The sequence below is a fragment of the Streptopelia decaocto genome (genome assembly GCF_964273445.1).
Source record: "Streptopelia decaocto genome assembly, chromosome: 7".
NCBI lineage: Eukaryota > Metazoa > Chordata > Aves > Columbiformes > Columbidae > Streptopelia > Streptopelia decaocto.
Genome location: NC_138661.1, coordinates 40,037,384 through 40,059,984, shown reverse-complemented (window position 1 = coordinate 40,059,984; position 22,601 = coordinate 40,037,384). Strand labels below are relative to the sequence as shown.

The following is a 22,601-nucleotide window of genomic DNA, read 5'->3' as shown; positions in this document are numbered from 1 at the left end:
ATCATTTATTCTGAAGGAATAAAAGAAGAGATTCCACAAAATAATTTAATAAGCTGAGAGAGGAAAAAGGCTCTGAGCTCCTCTTTTAGAAATACACAAGGTCTCTCTTCATTCGAAGATGAAAAATGAAAGGATGGTCAAAAACCAAAAAGAGGGGTAGAGGGAGCAAGGTGATAGTTCTGACATCCCAGCTAAGACCAACAGGTTTTCTTCCACAGCTGAGAAAGCTTCCATATGCACCTGATTTTTATAGTTAGAAAATATACCTGATAAACACAGTCACATTTCAATCCCCCCCCACAGATTTCACCTTGTCCTACCCCAGTTCTGACAGCTGCATCACAGGGACCACCCTACCCACAGCCTCTTGAACTGACAGGACAACACCCAGCGAAGACATTTCTGTTGCCAGAAAGAAATCACCCATCAGCCTGAAAGTCACTCTGGGTAATTTCTTACTGGGACACACAGCTCAAATTGACCTCTGCAGTCCAGGCAGAGTGTTGCGAACACCCAGCACCAGTGAGGTTGAGTATGTCAAGCCAGACCTGACACCCACCTCTTTACTCCTGCTGTTTTAATGAGCCCAAACACAACCTCCAGCAGCAAAAGCCAGCTCTTGGTATGTATCAGCTGGTACCCACATAGGCTGCCATGGTTTCAGAGAGCAGACCATCACAGAGATCCCTTTACTCAGGTCTTCTTCAAGATCCAGTGGAGTCTAACAAAGTTTCGCTCTTTTATGTTGTACTTATTCATAGTAGGAAGAGCCACATCGCTGCAGGTCTGTGCAGCTGGCATTGCCTGAGGACCTGGGTCAGGTCTGCTTCCACTAATGGGGCCACAAGGCAATTCCCTGTCTGGTCATCTGTTGTTCCATGGGAGTGGGGTAAGGTGACCTCCACCTGTGGGCCTTAGGGGCTGCCATAAACCAGCAAGGAAGCACTGATGATGGCAAAGATTGGCCAGGCTGGGAGCTTGGTGCAGCTCTGTGTGGCCACCCAATAACCTATTTGTTTAAGGAGAATGGCTGTAAAGTGTTGGAGAGCCTATGCCACCATGGTCCTCCTCCCATTGCCTGGCTCCTTTCTCATACTTTTGGGAAAAAAAGTCACTGGAAGGGGTGTTAGCAGCGAGGAAAGGAGCTAATCCACCCTTTCCCCATCTACCTCACTTTGGCCAGATATTCCCCATACACACAGGGAATTCTCTAGGAGAAGTAACACCATTAACAGAGTCAGGAAACATGAGCTTTTGTAAAAGCCTGTAGCACTAACCTCCAGCTGAGGAGGAGCAAATGAGCAACCAAAGACCAAAAAAAGTCATTCCTTTACCCAAGGCTGTCTGCAGTCTCACAATGAGCAGGTGAATATCACTGCAAAGCAGGAGCCAGACTGTAAAGGTCCCATAAACTTTATCAGAATTGTCTCCTTTCTAGCATGGCCACCACCTCCCCAGCTTAACCACCTACAAGCACTGGAGCCTGGTGATGATACTCGGTGCATGCACGGCTGCAGAATGAGTGTAAATGATCTTATCTGGGCATCCACCTCCCTAGTGTATGCAGTGAGATGAGGGAGTGCCAGAAATGTGTGTTTGAGTCTGACCCATGATTATGAATTGGCATAAAGGTCAGTTAAGAATACAGTGAAAACAGATCAGCTCAGGCATGTCAAGACCATTTGCATGATAAGACAGAAACCAGTTGCATGAAGTATGAAGCAAATGTCAGGGTTCAACATTACTTAAGTACAGAGGAGCCCACAAAAGTGGTGAAGCAACTGTAGGTATATGAAAAGGGCTAACTGATTCATTGAGGAGGAGCAGGGTGCTTTATTTTTGTTTTAATTTTTTTATTTGTGTGAAAACATATGCAATCATTGCCAAGCTCCACCAGCATATGTTGTCTACAGGCAAAGGTGTAACATTACATTTCAGAATAAGCTGGGGCTCCATCCCAGATTTGCAAAACACACATCACATGGATATTGAGGCGCATGTTTAAAAACCACCCAGGATCAAGTTGTGTGCACACAATAGTGAGGAGTGTCAGTGGAAGTACATAGAAAGTGGCATTCTCTGAAGCTAGGATTTGGCAAATAAGTCAAGGAAAGATATAAAAACTCTTATGGCCAAAGAACCAGACGTGACTGCACTTGAGACAAAATCGGAGCAATGAAGCACATTTTAGCCAAGTGGAGATGAAAAGATGAACAGAAACTTGAGCAAGCAGATTACTGTGCATGCTTAGAAAGATGGGAAGCCAGCATGAGAGCAGAAAAAGCAACTCATAGAAGCTGATGCACTCAGTGGGAAGGGTGGCTGGTTCCTGGATTTAATACTTGGAAGATGAAAATCCAGAGAAATTTTAAATATGCTATCACAAAAACTGTTAGTCTTCCACTGATATCTCACAGTTAGATAGCACCTGTATCAGCTGTTTATAATCCATTTTCCAGGGGAAAAGATCATATTAGAGACAAGGCTAGGTAAATATAATTTTCTAATTCTCGTCAGCACACATTAGCATGTGTAGCTCTTTTACTATTCTGATACTTCAAATAGTTTAAAATGTTAAACCCAAAACATTAAGCTAAAAGGACATGACTATCAGTGGAAAATCAAGCACTTAAAAATTACAAGATATCTTTTTGCATTCTCACTGTTTCTAGGACTTACCTCACATCTTAAATTAGGATCCCCCTACACAAAACAAGAGATAAGCTCTTTCAAAATGAGCAAGTAATCTAAACAGACATGAGACAGAAAAGGTGTGGGAAAAGATATTCTGTTATCCATCTTTTATAGCTAGGGCAAGAGACACAGAGTGTTCGGATCACTTGCCTAAACTTATACAACAAGTCTGTTGGCAGATCTAAAAAATGAGCCCACACATCTTGATTCCTACTCCAGAGATGTACATTTTGTTGATAATGGGAATATTCTAAATGTCTACTTCTCATTATGCAAGACTTCTGAAATCACACTGTCCTCAGGATGGAGGACAAGGTCACAACAGTAACACTATTTTCTGAGAACGCAGCATTGTTTTATTTTGTGCAATCCCTTTACATAAGCCAGTGAATCATGGTTCTTATCCTATTATTCAGTTTCCCTTCTAGATCAAAGGTGATACTAAAAAAAATTAAATCAACACTTCAAAGGAATGAAGGTGAGGTCTTGTACGTATGTGCAATGTTTCATAGCTGTGAAAAATAATAAGTTAATTTGACCTTCTTTGCTATCCTATGATATTTTTTCTATTCTCTGCAACCCAATATTACAGAACATGTGAACTAAACACTTTTCTCCATTTGGCTGGAAAATCAACAATGGCGACATCCATGTTCTTGAAATGCCAAAGTGAGTGGAATACAAAGATATGGTGAGAAGTTTTTTTTTGTAGACTATTGTTCCATCAGAAGATAAAGATATAAACAAATGGTAGTGTCTGGGGTGAAAAATGTTCCTGTCTTTGAATTATCCAGTGGAAGCCAAATATTGCTCACTTGGAGAAAGCAAAAACATATCCTCAAAGTCTGTGAGATCACTTGCTGTCTCATGAAAATGTGGGTCTAGTCCAAAGTAGTCTTCTGAAACAAAATCTCTTAGGGTTTCCAGGCCAAAGTAACCTGAAGCAGTGCTGCTAGTTTACTGGCAGCACGGGGCGCCTCATCTTGTTTCTTTAGAAAAGTTGTGCCTGTCATAGATATTGTCCAAGTTTCTAACTTCAGGGAGTGTATCAAGACAATCTGAGAGTCCTTGACATGCAGTGTACAGCCATGTCCTCTGACAGCTTTGGTAACTGCACCAAAGCCACCACATTTTGGAGCACCATAGCTAAAGAATTGACTTTTGCTCCGCGTAAACAGCAATGGTTAACAACTTTGCATTTTGATGGATCCTCTAGCTGTACTAAAATATTAAAAAGTGGAAAGACAGAGGAGTGAGGTGACATGTTATGTGAAATGTTAGGCAATGGAGAGGCTGTGGTGTTGCTGAACATCAGCACGATCTCCCAAAAAGGAAAGAAATTGCAGAGCAAAAGGATACAGAACAGTATGGTAAATGGATACACAAAACTGTAGTTATTACTGACCTGGCAAGATCATGAGGGACAAGTTGGAATGGCAAGAGAAAATTATCCAGACAAAAACCTCTGTGGAAGTGGAGTACCAGGTAAGGGCTGGACAAATATCATACATTTTGAGAACACTTTGCATCTAAGCCATAACACACCATGTACTATGGTTTCTGAGATGTATCTTTCAGTGGGGGACAAGAGTCAGAAACATCCATAACAATGTGGCTGTTCAGGACATGTACACCTCACTGAACTTCTGAGATGTGGCAGGGGTCTTTAGAGCAAAGAATTAAGATTGACTGATGTGTAAAGATTTCAGCCCTGTATTCTGTGTATTTGTTACAGACATGGGATACAAAGCCCTGGGTATTAAAACAGGTGTTAGGATATTTTCACACCTCTGAAATAAACAGCTGATCTGTGCTTTGCTGACTGATTAAAGTCTTAAAGATTCAGCCAGTACCCCAGCAGGCATTAATTTGTTGCTGAATTCTTAAAAAAATAATTAAAAAAAGACGACAACAACAACAACAACAGAAAAGACAAACACAAAACCAAACAACAATAAACTTCTGAAATTGTAAATACATATTCTGTGGCAGAAATTTGCTTTGATTGTTATTTCTTAGCTGGCATGATTTTTGTGTTTTACATTTGTCCAGCTGTTAGCACAAGCAGGAACTAATCTAGTGATTTTAGAACTGTAAAATGTCAGTAAGAAAATCTGGTACTTACAAAAATCTGCCTGATGAGCATTTCTCAACTTTATGATTCTTACAGTGAGCAGGGAATAAGGTGATATTTCCTCCTGCTGAAAAAAATAACAAAGGAAATGTGCTTTAAAGTTTGGAATACATGTATTTGTTGTAACGACAACTAAACACTGAAAGGAACCCAGGTTCTGCTGAAGTCGTCTCTTCCAGTTGGCATCACAGCAAAAGTACAAGAGGCAATGAAGTGTACTTTCTCCACGAACTTCATCTGCCCCTAAAAGCTGCAGTCATCTAAGCATACAAACAAAGTGTGGAAGGAGACGATGAATAGGAAAGTGGAGACAAATAAGATGAGAAAGTTCAGTTAACCAATTACATTAAATTATACGTGCAGTCATCAGCATCCAATACAATGACACAAAATTAATTGAATCACAAATCAGAAATGCTCCAATTTGGGTCAAAAAAAAACTTAATAATGGAGAGGTGTCTAAGGGTTAGTATTAGCACTCAGGCCACCAGAGCAATACACAGCATCAGACAAATGCTTCTAGCTTGCTTTATGGGAACAGAAATTTTTCTTACCAAATGTGGTTGTCTGATTGATAGACATGGAGTAGTATTAAAAAGTACATGGTTTTGACTACAATACATCTCAAAGAAAGCTATCTCTAATTCCTTGTTGAAGATGCCAGGCCCCACCAACTGGATCTGTAAAAGTTATGCCAGTCACATGTGCTTTAGAGATTTTACATCTCCAGAGAACAGGTCCACCATGTCCATCAGCAGCAGCTAGAGCAACTACGGTAACAGCAGAAAGAGGCAGAAAATGGACAAAGCTTATTATGACTGCAGCACAGATGGCTGTCTGGATTCTCTGACTGTGGAAACAGTTGTGGAAAATTTGTTAAAATAGATGAGGTTTATAGAAAGGAAAGAGAGCTGCACCATGGTTGTACAAAAGAGACTGGATGAAAAGTTTAAATCAGCACGGGGGGTGGCTACCTGTATCATAGTTTAGGAACAGAAGCAGAAGAAAAGGAAGAACTTCCGGAATCTCAGACTATATTGAGTAATAAATTCCCAAGTTGATGTATGTATAGGACCAGGTCTCATTAGATAGTTGGGGTAACACAGTAATACTGCAGTGAACGAGGGTCTGCACAGGAAAGAAAAATGGTCTTTCAAATTCTGTCAAATCCAGAGAATTTTCTGCATGCAAAGATGTTATTAGCAGACTCTGAATTTGCTATGTCCAATAAGGGAGGAAGATACAAATAGTATAAGATATATATTAAAAAGTCACCTTGAGAGTATCAGGTTATGGAAAAATAATAATTTTTTTTTTTAAGGACTCAATAAAACCAAAATGTTATAGCATTAAAATTAGGAGGATTTGGGAACAGGGAAGTGTTAGTTTGCACTTCTAATAGCAAGGATCTGTGGAAGTTATAAAATGACCAAACTAATTATGATGACATTTGTTGATTTGCAGAAGGGTATTCAGCCAAATAATACTGAAGGCACAGTAAATATTGGGGTGAAGCAACAGGTGGCCACTTCAGTGATGTGGAGGCCTGATGGTAGTCACTGATATTCAAGGAGGAGTTGAGATAATAGCAAAAGGCAAATAGATCAGTAGTTCTTAGTAAAGTCACCTCATGAAACAACACAAGGTGGCCCAAGTAAAAAGCTGTCGTGAAAGCTAATGACGAAAGTATTCAAATATTATCTGAAGTGAAAATGGAGGAGTGCTGGTGGAACATGATGAAATAATTAGGAGATGTTATCTATTTTCTGAGAAACTTCAGTTAAAATAACAGGGAGAAACTTTAGAGTGAAGTAAGAGAAAGCACATTCACAGGTGCTACTGTGACGAAAAGTCAAAGACTGCTAAAAAGGTCAGAGTATAAGAAATCAGTGAGACAAGACAGTACATCAGCTGAAGTGTGTAAAGCATTGGAGCACATGGAATTAATCATGACAAAATTTAGCTTAACCTTCCAAATAATTTCCATCTCTATAGGGATGAAAGATATGAAGGTCACAAAAGGAATTTGCAAAAAATGGCAGTAATTCTCAAGCTATGAAGTTATCCAACGAAATGGCAAGAATAAATTTTTGAGAAAATGCTGAGTAATTTAAAGGCATATTAAATAAAAGTTAACCAGTGCCTAAAAGAACCTTAAATCTTTGCCTATGAGCTCAAGCTTATAACCAGGTATCATAATGTCAAAATGTTTTCAATAAATTGACAAATTAAAATACTAATACTTTCTGCTGTGAGCTGCAGAAGTGGAACACCAAAAACAACAAGAGGGCTATTAAGTGCTGAATAAATGCATTCTCTTTATTAGCCTGCAAGAATCAGAAGTCAGCTTCTGTGTGGGTGTGTTCCAAAACTAAATAGGAAATTAATCACTGTTGCTTAAAGTTGTAGGTAGGGCATAGGATATTTTATATGGCTGTTTGTTCCAAACAGGGAGTGTAAATCTCAGCATTATCAGAATCTGGGCTGAGCCATTTCCACGCTGTTGTTTCAACCATTATTGTTAGGTTTCTATACTGTTCTGAAAAAAAATACTCAACTTAGAGAAATACATAAAAACTTCAGCAGACATATTTAAGGAGAAATAAAAGAAAGAGTTAAAGGATTTGCATTTAGTGATGTTTCTCTCTTAGCCTTCTTTAATGGCATCAGTCCTTCAGCCAGCATTTGGAACATGTGTTTTTAAAGATTGCCAGAGACATGTATGAACTGCCATGACTTTTCGCAAAGTGGAATGACAGAAACAAGTGTGATTTCTGCGAAGACATGTTTACACCAAGCACCAGATTGTGCACTTGTTCCTGAGCACCACTGCAGCAGACAAGAACAGAGGTTAAGTGAAGAATGTATCACAAGAACCTCATACTTTGCATGCAAATGTAGACAAACTGATAAGAGACATCATGTAGGAGGGCTATGTTAGGAAGGAAAACCAAAACGAAACAATAGAACATATAAAGTGTTTCCGTGAAGAACAGTAAGACATTACACAGATTAGATAGTGTCAAAAAATTACGCAAGGCTTCAAGCACCTAGTTTCTTGTGGAATCATGGTGAGAAAGTGGGTGGAGATATTTGGTGTCACAGGAAGATGGCTTGGTGCAAAGAGCAGGAGTTTATTTAAATTTGAAGAGTTTGGCAAGGGAACACTAAGGCAGAGCACCCAATCAGCCATAATGTACAGATTAGAAATTTGATTGAGTAATACGCAAAAATTATTTCTCTCCTCCAGGAGAAGGGCTCTGAGTAGGGGTTGTGAAAGAGGAAAACCAGTGGACTGTGCATGGAAACTCTGCCTACCAGGAGAAAATTTCACCGTATTGCCTGAGAAATCTGAGTCCTGTGAAACAGCAAGATACAGGCTGTGTCAGCCAGAGCACAAGCAGCATTCGGCCATGGAACAAAGACCACCAGAGAGAGCGTGGATAAGGAGACTTGAATTAACAAGAGGACAGAGCTATGTTGTGAAACTGAGAGATGCATTCAGTAAATGTGTTTGGTGGCAGAGAACATGCAGCCAGGCAAGTCATGGCTGAGCTTTCCTCAGCCTGAGCCTTGCTCTCTGGGTCTATTCATTGGGTCGGCATGGCTTAGTAGCAAAATCCGTGCCCCCGAGGACAATTATTACTTAAAATTTGAAGGAATAATGCAAACACTAGTTTATATTCTCAACAATTTTACCAGTTAGAAAAGGGTTTTCACAGAACTCAGAACCAATCTGTACTCTGAATCCCTCTCACTCTCTCTCAATATAACACTCAGATGGCATTATCACCCAAATCAGAGTCCTTCAGAAAAAAACCCAGTCTGCTCTAGGAAACATTTTCATCCCCACCTTAAGGGATAAAAGGAAAAACAATATTCAGTGATCATCATAATTTGAGACACCGATGCCTTTGAAGAGAACTGCTAACTATTAAGTGAACTATTAACTATAAAGCAAATCTCCGAGACAAATGAAAAGGAGACTTATCCTCCTTAGAGAAGGCAGTTAATGAAAAAATACTTCATAGAGTACTTTTCTTATGGCCAACTGCCAGACATGAAAACTACTCCAGAAAATTCAAAAAGCAAAATAACATCTTACAACTAAAGCTCAAGTCCCTGGTGCCGTAAATGGAAGTCATTCAACTAATCATCTCTGCTCTCTAGTCATCATTTATTTGCAACAGTATGTTGAATGACAGGAATACACTAAAAAAATCAAGTGTATTGCTGCTGATGATTATAATTCGTGTTACATTAAAAAATGATTAGTTCAGCAAGCTGGGTAATATAATCAACTATCCATGAGTGACTGATTATCAAAACCAGCCATTTTTCAGCACAAAATTTGCATTCCATATTAAGCCAGGAGCAATTCCTGATACCTACAATAAAGTATTGCCAAAATTTGAAAAATCCACACTACACAGATGAGCAAATCCTCTTGCAGTCTCTTCTAACAACGATAAATCTCTCTGAACTTATCCCTGCAATGGCAGAGTGATTGTCACACTGAGCAACCTTCCTTACAGGCTCATTGTTACCCCCACAAAGGTGACCTTGCATGACCTGCATCAATCACAGGTACTTTTTTTTAAGAGAGAAAGTTTACGGGGCCTTTGCTAATGTCATGGCATTTTCTAGTTTGTGACAATGCAAAGTGATGTGCACCACTTTAATCAGTTTGTTTTGTTTTGTGTAAGTGATGCAGATAAAATTCTCCAAGTTCTCCTCTGCTTTCTGACTTCATGTCCAGTGGAATACTTCGGTGGGCCTCCCCACACCATGTTAATACTACTATTCTTGAGATAAGATTATGCTTCCTAGTTTCTTGCTCTTTGCATTACTGTATTTTTCAGTGCATTCAGGTCATGAGCCAACAATCAGTTTTTGAAGCTGGTAATTTGCCAAGGAATTTTTTTTTTTTTTTTAAATCTTTGGAGATAACACATTATTCTGTATAAGACAATGCACTAACAAATAATATCCAGTGATACATCTACATTTACTGAAATTATGGTCTTCTTTACAACTATTTATAATCTTTCTTTAGTATGTTTTGTCTTTCCTGTATTCATGTGTAAGATGTTAGAAGGCAAACTGTCAACTTGGGACTTCATGAAACGGCTGAAGCGATGCTCTCGTATCCATTTTAAAATATGAAGGAGGTTTTACAAGGTTGTTACATTTTCCTGAAAATTTAGCAGTGTGGCATATTTGGCTTTGCACTGTAGGCAGGCAATACAGCTAAATTCCATTCACAGCCCTCGGGCATGTTTTTCTAAACCAATCCAGTAGCTATTCAGTTTATCAAACAGCTACACAAAGTCCTCTCAAACTGAAGCAAGTAGTTGGGTAAGTACTTAAGCGTTAGCGTTAAGTAAAGCTTTGTACCTGTTTACTTGTTCTGGGACTCAAGATCTGCTTTATAGCACCTTACCCTTCTAGCACCTCTCTACTAATGAGTATCCTCATGTTGCAGATGGCAAGCTGTGGCTTGCAAAAATCAAGGGAATTGCCGAAAGCTTCCCAGGAAACCCAATGCCAGTAAGCAGCAGAAACTGGTTGGCTTGCACAAGTCTGTGCCTTTAATGCCAGTTTTCTGCCAAGCTTTATTACAGAGGAGAGAAGACATATTCAAAAGCCAGGAGGCAAACAAAAAGTGTCTGGGAATCTTTTGGCTGTTAAACACCTGCGGAAAGCAAAGAAAACTTTTGGAGGTTCATTTGATAAGGAGAAATTATGACAAGAACAATGAATTAAAGCTGTGGAAAGGGTCCCATAGCCGCTATATGCAGGGGTTTATGGCCACAGGATTTTTTTTTACATTACATACATTCAAAAACATGTGCTGGATTCCAACAGCCTTTATATACATGTAACTACCTCAGTACTAATAAAGGGTTGAAAGCTTTTAGCCACGGATATTCTAAATCAAAACACCACTTCAGTAGAAATACCATAAATCATTACAAAAATACTATGAAGATTGGATCATTTCACTCCCCAATAGTTGCTTTTCCTGCTTTAGGAAATTCCATTCCATTGCTGAACTTTAGTGCGCACACACACAGCAAATTATGAAGTCCTAAACACCATGTCAGTTTTGGTTATGCTACTTAGCCATGTATATCAGGTTTCACACCACACTGAAGGTCTGTCACCCTTTTTGTACACTAATTTCCATCTGTAGGAGCTGCCAGACTGCTACTAACAAGAGATCAGTTTGATAAGGTTGTGACATACAAAGAAAAACAATGTTTGTAGTTTTCTATTGATTTGGAAGTCTGGTTGCACAAACAAGAAATTAAACATACAGCTTTCCTGTGAGCTATAGATATTCAAATCATATACCATTTAAGACGTCACCAAAAGTAAGTTTGCTTTTTATTTGGAACCACCCAGTTTTATTTTGAGGCAGCTTGACACAAAGCGTAGGCAGCTGCAATGTAACCGAGAGTGGAGATAAAAATCATCACTGATGCAGCTGGTGCACATTTGATGCAAATGTGTCTCTGTCACAGGCCCTGCACAGGTGGCTAGAGTGCTGCTTTTGTTGTGATGAGCTTCGCAGTTAACAAAGTGGACATTTTTTCTGGAAACTGGCATCATTGACCAAAACCCAAAGGACTGCCAAAAACCATGCTCTTTCAAACACTGGCAATGTTCTCCATTCATGCTGGGCTAAAACTCCATTAAAGTCAATAGAAATAGATACCATTAAAAGAAGGCCAAAGTGAGCTCAATTTTAACTGTAAAATGAGAACATTTTCCCTGAGGAACTTCTCTAAGGACTACAACCATGAAAACAACACACTTCATATAAATAAAATAATGTAATTTAAAAAAAATAGCATGCATTTTCTTTCATGAAATGTTCCTAATTCTAAATAAGCATGAGAATCTTTAAGAACAAAATTTGGAAAAAAAAAATCCTACCCTTCTCAAAAAAACCTTGGTTTAGTCCCACCTATTTTTATTTTGCTGAAGTTGGTACCTTAGCATCAGTGTCACTTGGGGCTATGTAGTGCATCATCCATTTTCTTTCTTCATTTGCCAAGTTACTCGATTTGCTGCTTGAATGCTGTTAAGAGAAGTAGAACAAAGGATGAAAAAGAGAGTAAAGATCAATTTTTCTGCTTATCTCAAGTCCTTAATGTGGAATTGCAATATGGAATCGGCAATTCACACCTCCTCATTGTGGTGGATAAAACGAATATGTCAGGAAAGTGCCAGCTGTTTCTGTGCTATATGGAAATATATTGACTCCAGGTCCTTATAGCTGCAAAGAGCCAAGGAAGGACAATCTGATTTTCTTGGAGATTTATGTCCTGTAGGTAAGAGTGGACTTCACCTGTCTATAGTCTGGGGGCAAATCTGAATCAAATAGGCAGAGGTGCCTGCCAGGCTTGTTCTGTTTTCCACTTACCTGAGGGAAGGCAGAGGTTGATGCCATGGGGATCGCTGCTGCATTAAAAGGAGGTGCTGTGAATGGCACCTGAGTCTTAGGCTCCACAGTTGCCTGTGACTCCTGAAACATATTTACAGCTTTGAAGAGTGTCAGAAGTTGCTGAGCAGGTGTTTTATTACATTGAGTCAGAGCTCCACCCTTCCATGATTTCTGAAACAGGAAAATTTCCCACCCACATTACTTGTCCAAAGAGCCTGTCTGCTGCAAGGTGTGAACCTTCATATCTGCAGGTTTTGTGCCTGAGCAGAGTGTGCTGAGAGACTGAAGCATTCCCACCTGGGGTCTTGTAGAGGTGTAATAACAACAATAACCTGATTAATGATCTGATAGAGATCATCTGTGAGAGGTACTCTTTCAGTGAGAATCTAAAAGTGATGAAAATAATAGCCTAATCGACATATTTACTTATTGTCTCCATGCAAAGACCCTAAATTCCACACATTATTGCCTCCATAATAAAAAAAATTAAAAAACCACAATGGAGATGATCCTTAGGAGGAAGATGTTTATGTATGAAGATACTAAGAATTCTTCTGAAGGAATATTTTTCCCTGAAAAGTGCCATTGCATCATGATTTGTACGTACCTGTTTGCTTTTATTGTAGCATTCTACTTCAAAATAAATGAAAGAAGGGAGAAATTTGGTAAGCAACATTTCTGTGCTCCCTAAAACACGTTTTACTTCTCCATTTGAAATGCTTTACTTATTTCTGGGCTTTACATTTAATACTTTATGCTTGTTAACATATTTACATGAGAATCAAACATTTCACCTTGAAAAATCATGAAACATTTCAACAAACTAAAATAATTTCAGTTTAGGAGATTTTAATTCTTGAATTTTGCTTTCCCCAGTTCAGAACTGTAACTTTCTGACGCAAAAAAAATTCAGATTTCTGAGCAACTTTATTCAAATCACCAGTTGGCTAGACTATTGGAATTTAATGGACTAATCCTGTACATTTTATGATTTTTTTTTCATCTAATGAGGATCTACATGTGCTCAGGACACCTCTAGCAAGCTCAGTGATTACATTTTCTAATCCATTATGCAAGCCTTATGAGGCACACATACATTTGTACTGAAAGTCCTCCCAAATGATGAAAAGTAGTGCTTATGAAAGGACTTGAGATTAATAGGATGACAAAGCATGATGCTTCCTACTAGAGACCTGCATAAGTATGAAATCACAGCCACTCTGACTGTGACAATGTGTGTTGTATAGAAACCAGACACTAACCAAATCACTTCCAGCAATCTCATTACACACTTTTCTTATATGTGCAGAGGAATCAATATGAAAAGCTGGTGTTACCAGGATAATAAGTTAAGACAATTTGGTCATCTTACCTGCAGTATTCCATCCTTGCAAATGTTTGATTTAATTTTATGCCTATATTTGCTGATTTTTTTTTAAAATTACATAAACATATTTATTTTATCACATAGTGTAAGGGAAACGTTTGCTGTGAACTTACTTTCTCACGTTCCTTGTATTGAAACTTTTTGATGGAACGGGAACCGCTTAATTGAAATTAAAATTAGCTAAACTGCATCAATGAGCAAAGGACAGCCATAAGCCTGTCTCACACTTTGGCCAATGTGTTGCTTAAAATGAGCAGTTGTGCTTTTGTAAAAAGATTTTTAGAATCTGGGTTATTTTTTTTCTCTTTTTCTCTCTGTTAAAATGGTGACCAGAAACCGTTTAGAGAAAAGTAACTGTACACACAAAAGCACACACTTTTTTTATTTCTTCTGCTACAGCCTATCTGTAACCTTGATTGAAGTGCCTAGGAGAGGTAGAGTACCACAAGAGAAGAATGATAATGTTAGCCACAATTTCTTTGTAATTGTGCCCCATAAAGGTCATCAGCTCCAGGTCTTGTTTCTGCAATACATGGAAGATAATGGGTGTGAGTTTTTTGCATGAGAGCCAGTTTTCATTTACGTGTGTCATATCGCACCTTTGGCTTTAAGACAAAAGGAAATGAGGTGCGGGAAGAAGCCTCCAGCATCCCTTAGGAAGGTGACTAAGAGTTGCTTGTTGTCTAACGACTATTCTTTCCTGACTCAAGCTTTCCTGATATGAAATACCTGCTCTTTAAGCTCAAGTCAGAGGCAGCCAAAGGTACCTTTGACTCAAAGCTGGAACTGGAATTGAATTTCCTAAATTAGTTTAAAGTTCAAATTGCTTTTTGCTGTGAAGCACTACTCCTTTTGAGGCAAACATAACTTTTTCACTTAGGATAGGCTTGATCTCAGCTAGATTAAGTAATCTAAAAGTTAGACTTCTGGTTGAAACTGGTTGCCTGTGTGCCCTACGTACGGAACAGAGGAAAAAGCAAGCGTGGCAACTGCAGATGGTGACTAAGCCCCTCTATATTGGATTCTTCTGGAGAGGCCTAAGTGTCCAGGTCATACTTGACACCTAACTTCCGAATGGCTGAAGGCAGATGAGGTGAATCCCACCCTGAGTAATCAGTATATCCCCTTTAATCACTTGTTTCTGAAGTTCCTGATGCTGAAGGAACCTGACATTGAGGAACTCAGTTGCGTTGTGAACATGTGATTCACCCTGTCACAATATGAAGCTGCAAAACAACTTTGGGCAAAAGCTCTATTAGCATAAAAATAAAAAATCCTCTTGTGGATTCATTCAAATAACAAAGTAGAAGTTGTGTGATATCTGGGTGGCACAGAATGAGAAGTGCCATGCTGGAAGTACCAGTACAAACTTCCTGCCGTGTTCCAATTCAGGATCACCTAAGACCCCTGTGACCATAGCCTGACTTGGCACTGCTGTTCATAAAGCACAGGCTGTGCAGTGGTAGCTCATGCCCAGGTATATTAAGAGAGAAATATGAAGTTGCATTTTCTGTGAAACCCCAGGCTGTGATCTGTGGAAGCTTTTGGTTTACTCCTGATTAGTATCTTCACTAGAAACAGTTGTATTTTACTCCTCAGGGATACAGGAAGATGCAGCTAATATGACTCGTAGCAGTAGGATGTTTCAGGCATATTAGAAGTAGCAATACATGGTGGCCCATCTGAATAAAAGCAAAAATGTTCATGTCAGAAATCAGGAGATCATAATAATCTCCATGACAGCAACATCAAATGTCATTCACAAGAATCAGGCTTTAACATGACAATGGCTGTACAACTTTGCTTGGTCCACATAATTGCTGCTGAAGAGCCATATGCTCTTTATTTTAATATTTTTAATATATTTTAATAAGATAAATATAATGGCTATAACGAGGAAAGTGCATATATATATTTATCTATAGTTCAACTATGAACACACACAAAAAAAATAAAATGGCTCAAGAAAATCTGGACAATAAAGCTAGATCAGCAGAAAAAGGGGTGTTTCTGCCCACTAGGAGTATTATATTGCTTTTAGGAGGGCTCTATATGCTCCTCTCCATGACAAATATGAGATATAGATATGTGTTACAAATCACTAACCTTACCCACTCAGAAAAAAAATGAAATTGAGAAAATATTTTAGAAACAGTCCAAAAGGTGCTTAATGTCCTGGAGAAATACTGACAGTAGCTCAGATTTGCAAATTTGTTTGGTCTGGCTATTCTGACATAGAACATAACCTATCTTCTGATAAATATGACTTGTAGGAGACATGTGCATGTATGTAAGTGCAATACATTTTTATTACTGAGCATATATATAAAGTTCTTAAATTAGTCTTTCTTTTGTAAGGCATGCGCTGCATAGGGTGCTCATTCTTACCCACATCGAACACTAGTCTCCCATCGAACACTAGAAGAATGCTAAAGAAACTTATTCTGAAATAACTGGCTTCTAAACCTTTTCAGCTGTAGTAAGTTAGCGGTATCTTGTGTCTTAATAAAATCAGCAAGTGCTGGTGGGGTATGCCTTTGAGTTTTCTTTTCGTGTCTAACTTATGGGACATGATGTGCTATCATCAACTTTAAATTTTCAGTGTTCATTGCAATTAGCTCCAAGGGATAAATTATATTCCAATAATCTAGTACATGCATAAAACTGTTGGTCACCAGAGTGCATTTGCTGCTTATATAGAGAGAAATGTGGTTTCTCATGAGGACTGCTATTTGAGAGTCCAGGCAGGATCAGGAGACGCCAATGCAGGTGACAGGTTTGCCACTGACTCTGGCAGTTCTTCAAAGCCTTCCCCATTGATAAGGAGGATTTCTTTTGCTTCCTCGGTGTAAAGGCAAGCATGACACCTTTTCTGAGTGCATGGTCTTTTCAGCCAAGAGTGGCATAGCCAGAGGATTTCAGCAGACACGAGGAGACTGCTTTTCTCAACATGGCAATGGCTTACATTTTGGTATGATTAAATTCCAAACTTTTCTGTCATTTCCTGTGTTACAGAAGATGATAGGACAGTGCACTGTTAGACCAGAGCCCACATCTGATGCAGTACTGCAAGAGAATGAAGTCTCTCCCTCCTGATTAACAGAGAGGGACAGAAGCAGCCAGGAGATTCTTCCCTAAAAGACATGGCTACCTTCTCCTCCATAACCCAGAGCAGGTAGCTGCCATCAGTATGAGAGTCCTGGTGAGAAAACATGAACTATGGCAAACGGAGATCCTTAGGGAAGGCATACCCAACCAAGGAAACGCTGCCAGGCACTGTGAGCATTTTTCATCCCACTTGCAAGCTGATGAGGAAGAGGAAGCATGGAGTTAGGTGATACACCCATTACAGCTAATCTTGAACTCCTGAAATTCCTGGTACCTCTTTCTTGCATGAGAAAGGCCCAACTGTTGCAAAAGCTTTAGCATCCAGTATCTCTCCACATGTGCAGAAGCCATATTCCCATTACCATGTTGACTTCAAGCCATGTGATCCATTGTGCAATCTGAAGAAGTGTGCATGGAAGCATATCTTGCCCTATGTACAGTGTGTCATCACAGGGAGGATGGAGTTCCAGCCTTTCCAGGGCACCTGGTAGGTCAGGTAAGCAGTTCTTAACAAACCCAGGCTCTGTTGGGAGTCACACAGACACTCCACAAACCTGCATTCTGTGCCATCTGTGATCAAGCTATCAGCCATGCCTCATGCCAGCTGCCCCTGGGATGCGGTCTCAGTGATGCTACATGCATGAATCCACATGTCTGTTAACAAAACAAAGCACTTTCTCAGGGAGTTTCAAAAGGCTTCACAGCTGGGAGAATTTGGGGTTAGCAGGCAAAAGAGTCCAGCTATCATTCCGTGTGGTCCCACTGAACAAAATACAAAATACAAACCTGTGCAAGAATCTAGTGTGGCCACTTACTCACAAGAGGGCCAATCATAAAGATTAAACTATGTTAACAGCTCCACATGGAAAGACTTTAAAGAAACAATTGCAAAACTTCTTAAGGAAGTGTTTCAGAAATGCGTAAGGAGAGCAACATTGTCCAGGAGAGCGAGATAGGCAGCTATGTCAGTACATCCGATTACATGTTAAATTAAATCACCATTGCAACACAATACTATGCTAAAACTCACAGACATCAAAGGCAAGCATGACTCTTAGGTCAAGTCAAGAAAACACATATTAAAGAAAGGCAAATTTGTAGTGGCAAACATTGCTGAACATACATTACAATAAATGTAAGGGAGCCACATGTTACTAAAGCATGTCAAAACCTGTCTAAACAACTATTGCATGCAGCTCTCACATGGTTTTGGTATTTTGACCCTATGTGATGTAATGACTAAAACTTACTCAATTAGATCACATTGCACAGATATGACGTGACAGGAAAATTAATTATTTCTTATATTTCCACAAGTCCAAGACAATAATAAGATACGATTAGTTGTTGTTGAAAAAACTTGTGTGATTGAAAAGAGGAATCCATATTACTTGGGAGGCTCAACATTGCAGCTTCATGCTAAAAATCAGTGGGAAATGTCAGGGTAGGCTCAAGGATATCTCTGGCAGCATAAAAATCTGTTCCTGCTGCAGTTAAGGAAATCTCAGTGGTATGGTATGAGCTGTCCCATTTTCACAGTTTTGGCTGAAAGTTCAACCTCTTTCAGAGGTGTTAAGAAGGCAGCAGCTGTATGCACAAAAGCAATGCATAGTACATGGGAAAACAGGAAATACAGAACTTACAAAGTAAATAATAACTTATAGAATATAGAAAAAACATTATTTCCAAGGGTGACAATAGGAAGCATATAAATGCGTATGTATATATGCAAATATAAAGGAAATGTGTATGAGGAGAAAGCAAAATCCTGTCAAAGGTCTATACTCATTACTTCATAGAGATAGCAAAGTAATTACTAATGATGCAGCTAAAGCAGAAATGCTGATAAAATACTTGTGTTCTATGTTGGGAAAGAAGAAACTTTACACATTTCGTCAGCTAATATTATGAACTGCTTTCAACACATAATCCTACAATGTATTTTAAGACAAACTATAGATAATCCTTACCAATCAGTTCCAAAAGTGTAGCCTAGGAAGATTCTTGGCTGTCTATGGTTCAGCTGTTTTAATTGTTGACATACTGTAGAACTACAGAAGATTGAAAGAAAACAAATATTGTGCCAATTTTCAAAAGTAGCAAAAGGGATGTGGTAAGATGCTAGTAGATTGATTACACTGGTTGCCATTGCAATAGTGGTCACAATATCTGATTAACTGAAAATTGATTATCATATATTACCACTCTTGGTTCTCTCTCATTCCTCAAAATGTAGGCTAGCAGTCATAAACACCACATGCTCCATCATTCCTGAAGTGGTTAATAGCAATGCCTATTTTGAGTCAAGAGTTAGTTTCAAGTCACATACATTCTGCTCATTTATATTTCATATGTTTTGTACAGCATATGTTAATGTATGCATGTTTATATGGAATACAAGTTTCAGCATACAAAGCAATTATACACTGAAAGCTGCACTTCACTGCACAAGGGAGTGTTTTCCCCTCAAAAGACTGAAGGCAGGTAATTAGTTAGCTTTAGGACAGTCATTGGTACGATTTACTGCCTGGGCAGCCGATGGTTCCACCCAGTCAAATTCTATATGCATATGTATGTGTGTGTATATACATGTGTATAAAAACACCTGGGGAGATTTGGAGTAAAAACCATGTCTGAAGCCCTTTCCATGAAGGCAGAAACAAAGGTTCTACCCGTCTTGTGTAAGAACGGAATGCCTAGCCATATGGTTCAGTTAAGAGCTTAAGAACTATATAGCCGGGAAAGAAAAGTACAGGAAAGCTGTTGGGAGCTGATCTTAATAAAGGTAGCTATAATTGTGCATATATATATGTTTAATCTATTTGTATTAAACTTTGTGAAAGTCTTACTTATATTTGGATTATGCACAGAAATTCTTTTTTTATTTCCTTATCTTAGGTATGTACTAGAGGTGATGCCAAGATACTGCCAAAACAGAAGTGTGCTCTTCCTATGGCTGCATTGATCTTGCAAGCCAGGGTACTGGAGCTGTCTTTCGGTGACCAGAGTGTAATCAAGCAGTAAGGGTTGCCAAAGCAATTAGAGGGTGTTCCACCAGTAAGGTGCATAGGATAATAAAATGGTGATGCAATGTGACTGAATGGAAAATAAATCTTTCTGGGGTTAGCATTAGCAAGGGGTTCCCTGTAAGGCGATGAGTGTTTTTGGTGATCCCTGAACTACCTTCTGGAAGCCAGTCAGTATAAAATAGTGTGTTTTTAAAGAAGAACAGACTGATATTGTTCTGTGCTGTAACTGCAGGTTTTTCTTATGCAAAGACTGAAAAAAGTATATATTATTAAGATTAAGAATTTATTAGCTAACTGGTTTCAGAATTAGTCCTCAATGAGAAACATCACTGAAAAAAGTTCTGTTCTGAGAAATTCTTAAGAGTTGTCTGGTCTCAAATCCTATTAAACATTTTGATGAGTGATTTGGAAATAAGCATGATATCTTGACTGGCCAAATTTGCAGTAGAACAAAGACTGATGAAGTGCTGAGTAATACTAAGGACAGGGCAATCATACAGAACAATCTGACCTGCTTGATATACTGGCCTGATTAGCCACAGTTAAATCGAACACAATGAAGTGTGAAGTTATGATTAAAGTAATTACAGATATACATTACGATTTACTCCCCCTTATGAAAGGGAAGGCTGCAGGGAGGAAAACAGCAACTCAGACAAGCGACTCAGCAGAAGTCTCTAGTTGTGAATGAGGACAACTGGATTCTACTGAATCTACTGATTTGATGAAAAGATTACTGTGATGTAACCTTGGTATATTTTATAAAATTGACTCTAATGAAGAAACAACGGTGACGCAATGACTTTTAAGTTAATAGGAAAATATTTAACAAGAACTAATGTCTGGGCTCTGGCCAAACTAAATGAGACTGGAAACAAGGTGCATACTTATTGCTGGAAGATGATCACCCACTAGAACATACTTCTATGAAATGTTGCTTCACCATTCCTAATATCTTTAAAAGAAGAAGGGTAATTTTTCTTCAAGATAGCTTTTGGTCAGCCACAGATGATAACATTTAAGTAACTGTATGGCAGGTAACAGATCTGACATCTAACAAGTCAATCAAGGTGATCTGATGGTACTTTTGGCTTTTCTAAGTCTATAGGAGGAAATAAAATTAATAGTCTAGAACAAACACAAAACTGTAATCACTCTTTCACTTTGTTCTTCTGGGGCCTAATAGGAGCTAATCAGAACTCAAAAACTCAAGAGCTCTGTACAGGCTTATAAGATGGACTGAATTAAGAAGTGCAAGCTGGTAGGCTCATTCCTCAAGCAAACAATAGTGGGAAAACCATGCCCCAGAAAACTGTGCCTTATCATTATGTACTTGCAAACAAAGATTACAAAGTCAAAGGATCCAAACAACTTACTCTAGTCTTAAGCTTTAGCCTCTAGAGCTTTGCAGTCCTTCCTCACCATCCCTGAGGCATCCCCGTCCTATTTGCTGCAGCCTACTGCTGCTCCTTGCTGAACCTCCTTTTTGGTTTCACATGCAGAAGGTGTAAAAAGCCTCCTCCAGGCTTGTTGAATCTTGAGTTAGGGCCAACTGAACAAAATCATGCCCCAGAAAACAGCTAAGGTGAGCCATTTTATAAATTACTATAGTCATTTAAATGAGTCTATCTATTTTGGGAGCATCCTAGAAGAGAGATCAAGCACAAAAATATGTGGGAGATAACCCAGCTCCTCACTGAATGGCTGAAGCTAGAGGCACTGGTGATACTTGTAAAGGAAATTCCTTCTGACCAGTTTGTAGCTGTAAGAACCATCCTTTGAGAGATTCACACTGACTGTGCAAAGAAGGTGAACTGGTCATGAGAAAATTAGTCCAGGCTGACTATAACAAGACTGACTCTGAGAGTTGCATTCTGGAAGGATAAATGCAAAGTGAAGAAGAAGTGAGAGCCAGAACCTGTCCATAATCCACAAAAATATCTTCTGAGAATCTACGCTGGACAAACCATACTGTTAAAACTGCAACTTTTCAGCAGTACAGAAGTAAATGCATGACTGCATCCAGAGAGTTCCCTTACAGGAACAAGGCAGGAATTTCATGGACAACCCTCCCAGCTACTGACTCTCCTTCTCCCCTATATTTTAAAACAGGGAGCTGCACAGAGCACTTTTGTCCTTGGCTGGCATGTCATTACAGAAACACTGTGCTCTGGTCCCTCTATCAGGCTCTGATGATACTATTTAAAGCTTCAGAGTGACAGGACTCAGTCAAGCACACTGCAGATACCTTTGTCTACTCACTTGGAAAGTAAACATAAAGTCTTGCACACAAGCCTTGAAACGTGTGCAGACCAGAGGGGGCACCCAGCAGCATCCCACTCTGCTACCAAAATCTTGCCCTGTAAACCCAGTATAGAATCCTTCTTTAATCCAAATAATTCTAACATTGAAATGTAACCACAGGTGGTCTTTGTAGGCTACAAACTGTAGATGCTGGAGTGTTACATACACTGAGAAACTCAACACACCTTTACATTATCAAGCACTTTAAAATTAGCCAGGGAAGGAGCAAAACAGAAAACATGGATTATGAATGGTTAAGTTATGAGTGGAATGCAATTAAGCACTTAACTGACTTTTTTCACTAGTATGTTTGTGTACTCAAAATTAGTATGCTTGAAAAGTCACTGATTCATAATAGTTGGTCTGGGAGAATCAAAATCTTGTATTAAGAATTTGTGTTTTCATCTTCCAACCTAATCTTCTCAAATTACTACAGAATAAGAAAAGAGAAATGCATGCATACGTTGAGTAGGCTTTACTTATTTTGAGACA

At 39.0% G+C, this 22,601-nt stretch overlaps 1 protein-coding gene across 1 annotated transcript in view; it reads right to left on the bottom strand.

Moving 5' to 3' along the window:
* Positions 1-12,302, bottom strand: part of LOC309442365 (cytosolic phospholipase A2 epsilon-like) — a 36,234-nt gene extending 23,932 nt beyond the window's left edge. Inside the window, exons 1-3 of the mRNA XM_082058144.1 lie at positions 12,261-12,302; positions 11,829-11,915; positions 4,820-4,895 (exon numbers count right to left, since the gene is read on the bottom strand). Of these exons, the coding sequence (XP_081914270.1) occupies positions 4,820-4,895; positions 11,829-11,915; positions 12,261-12,287 (190 nt within the window). The 5' untranslated portion in view covers positions 12,288-12,302. The remainder of the gene's footprint in view (positions 1-4,819; positions 4,896-11,828; positions 11,916-12,260) is intronic.
* Between the last annotated feature and the right edge of the window lie 10,299 nt (positions 12,303-22,601).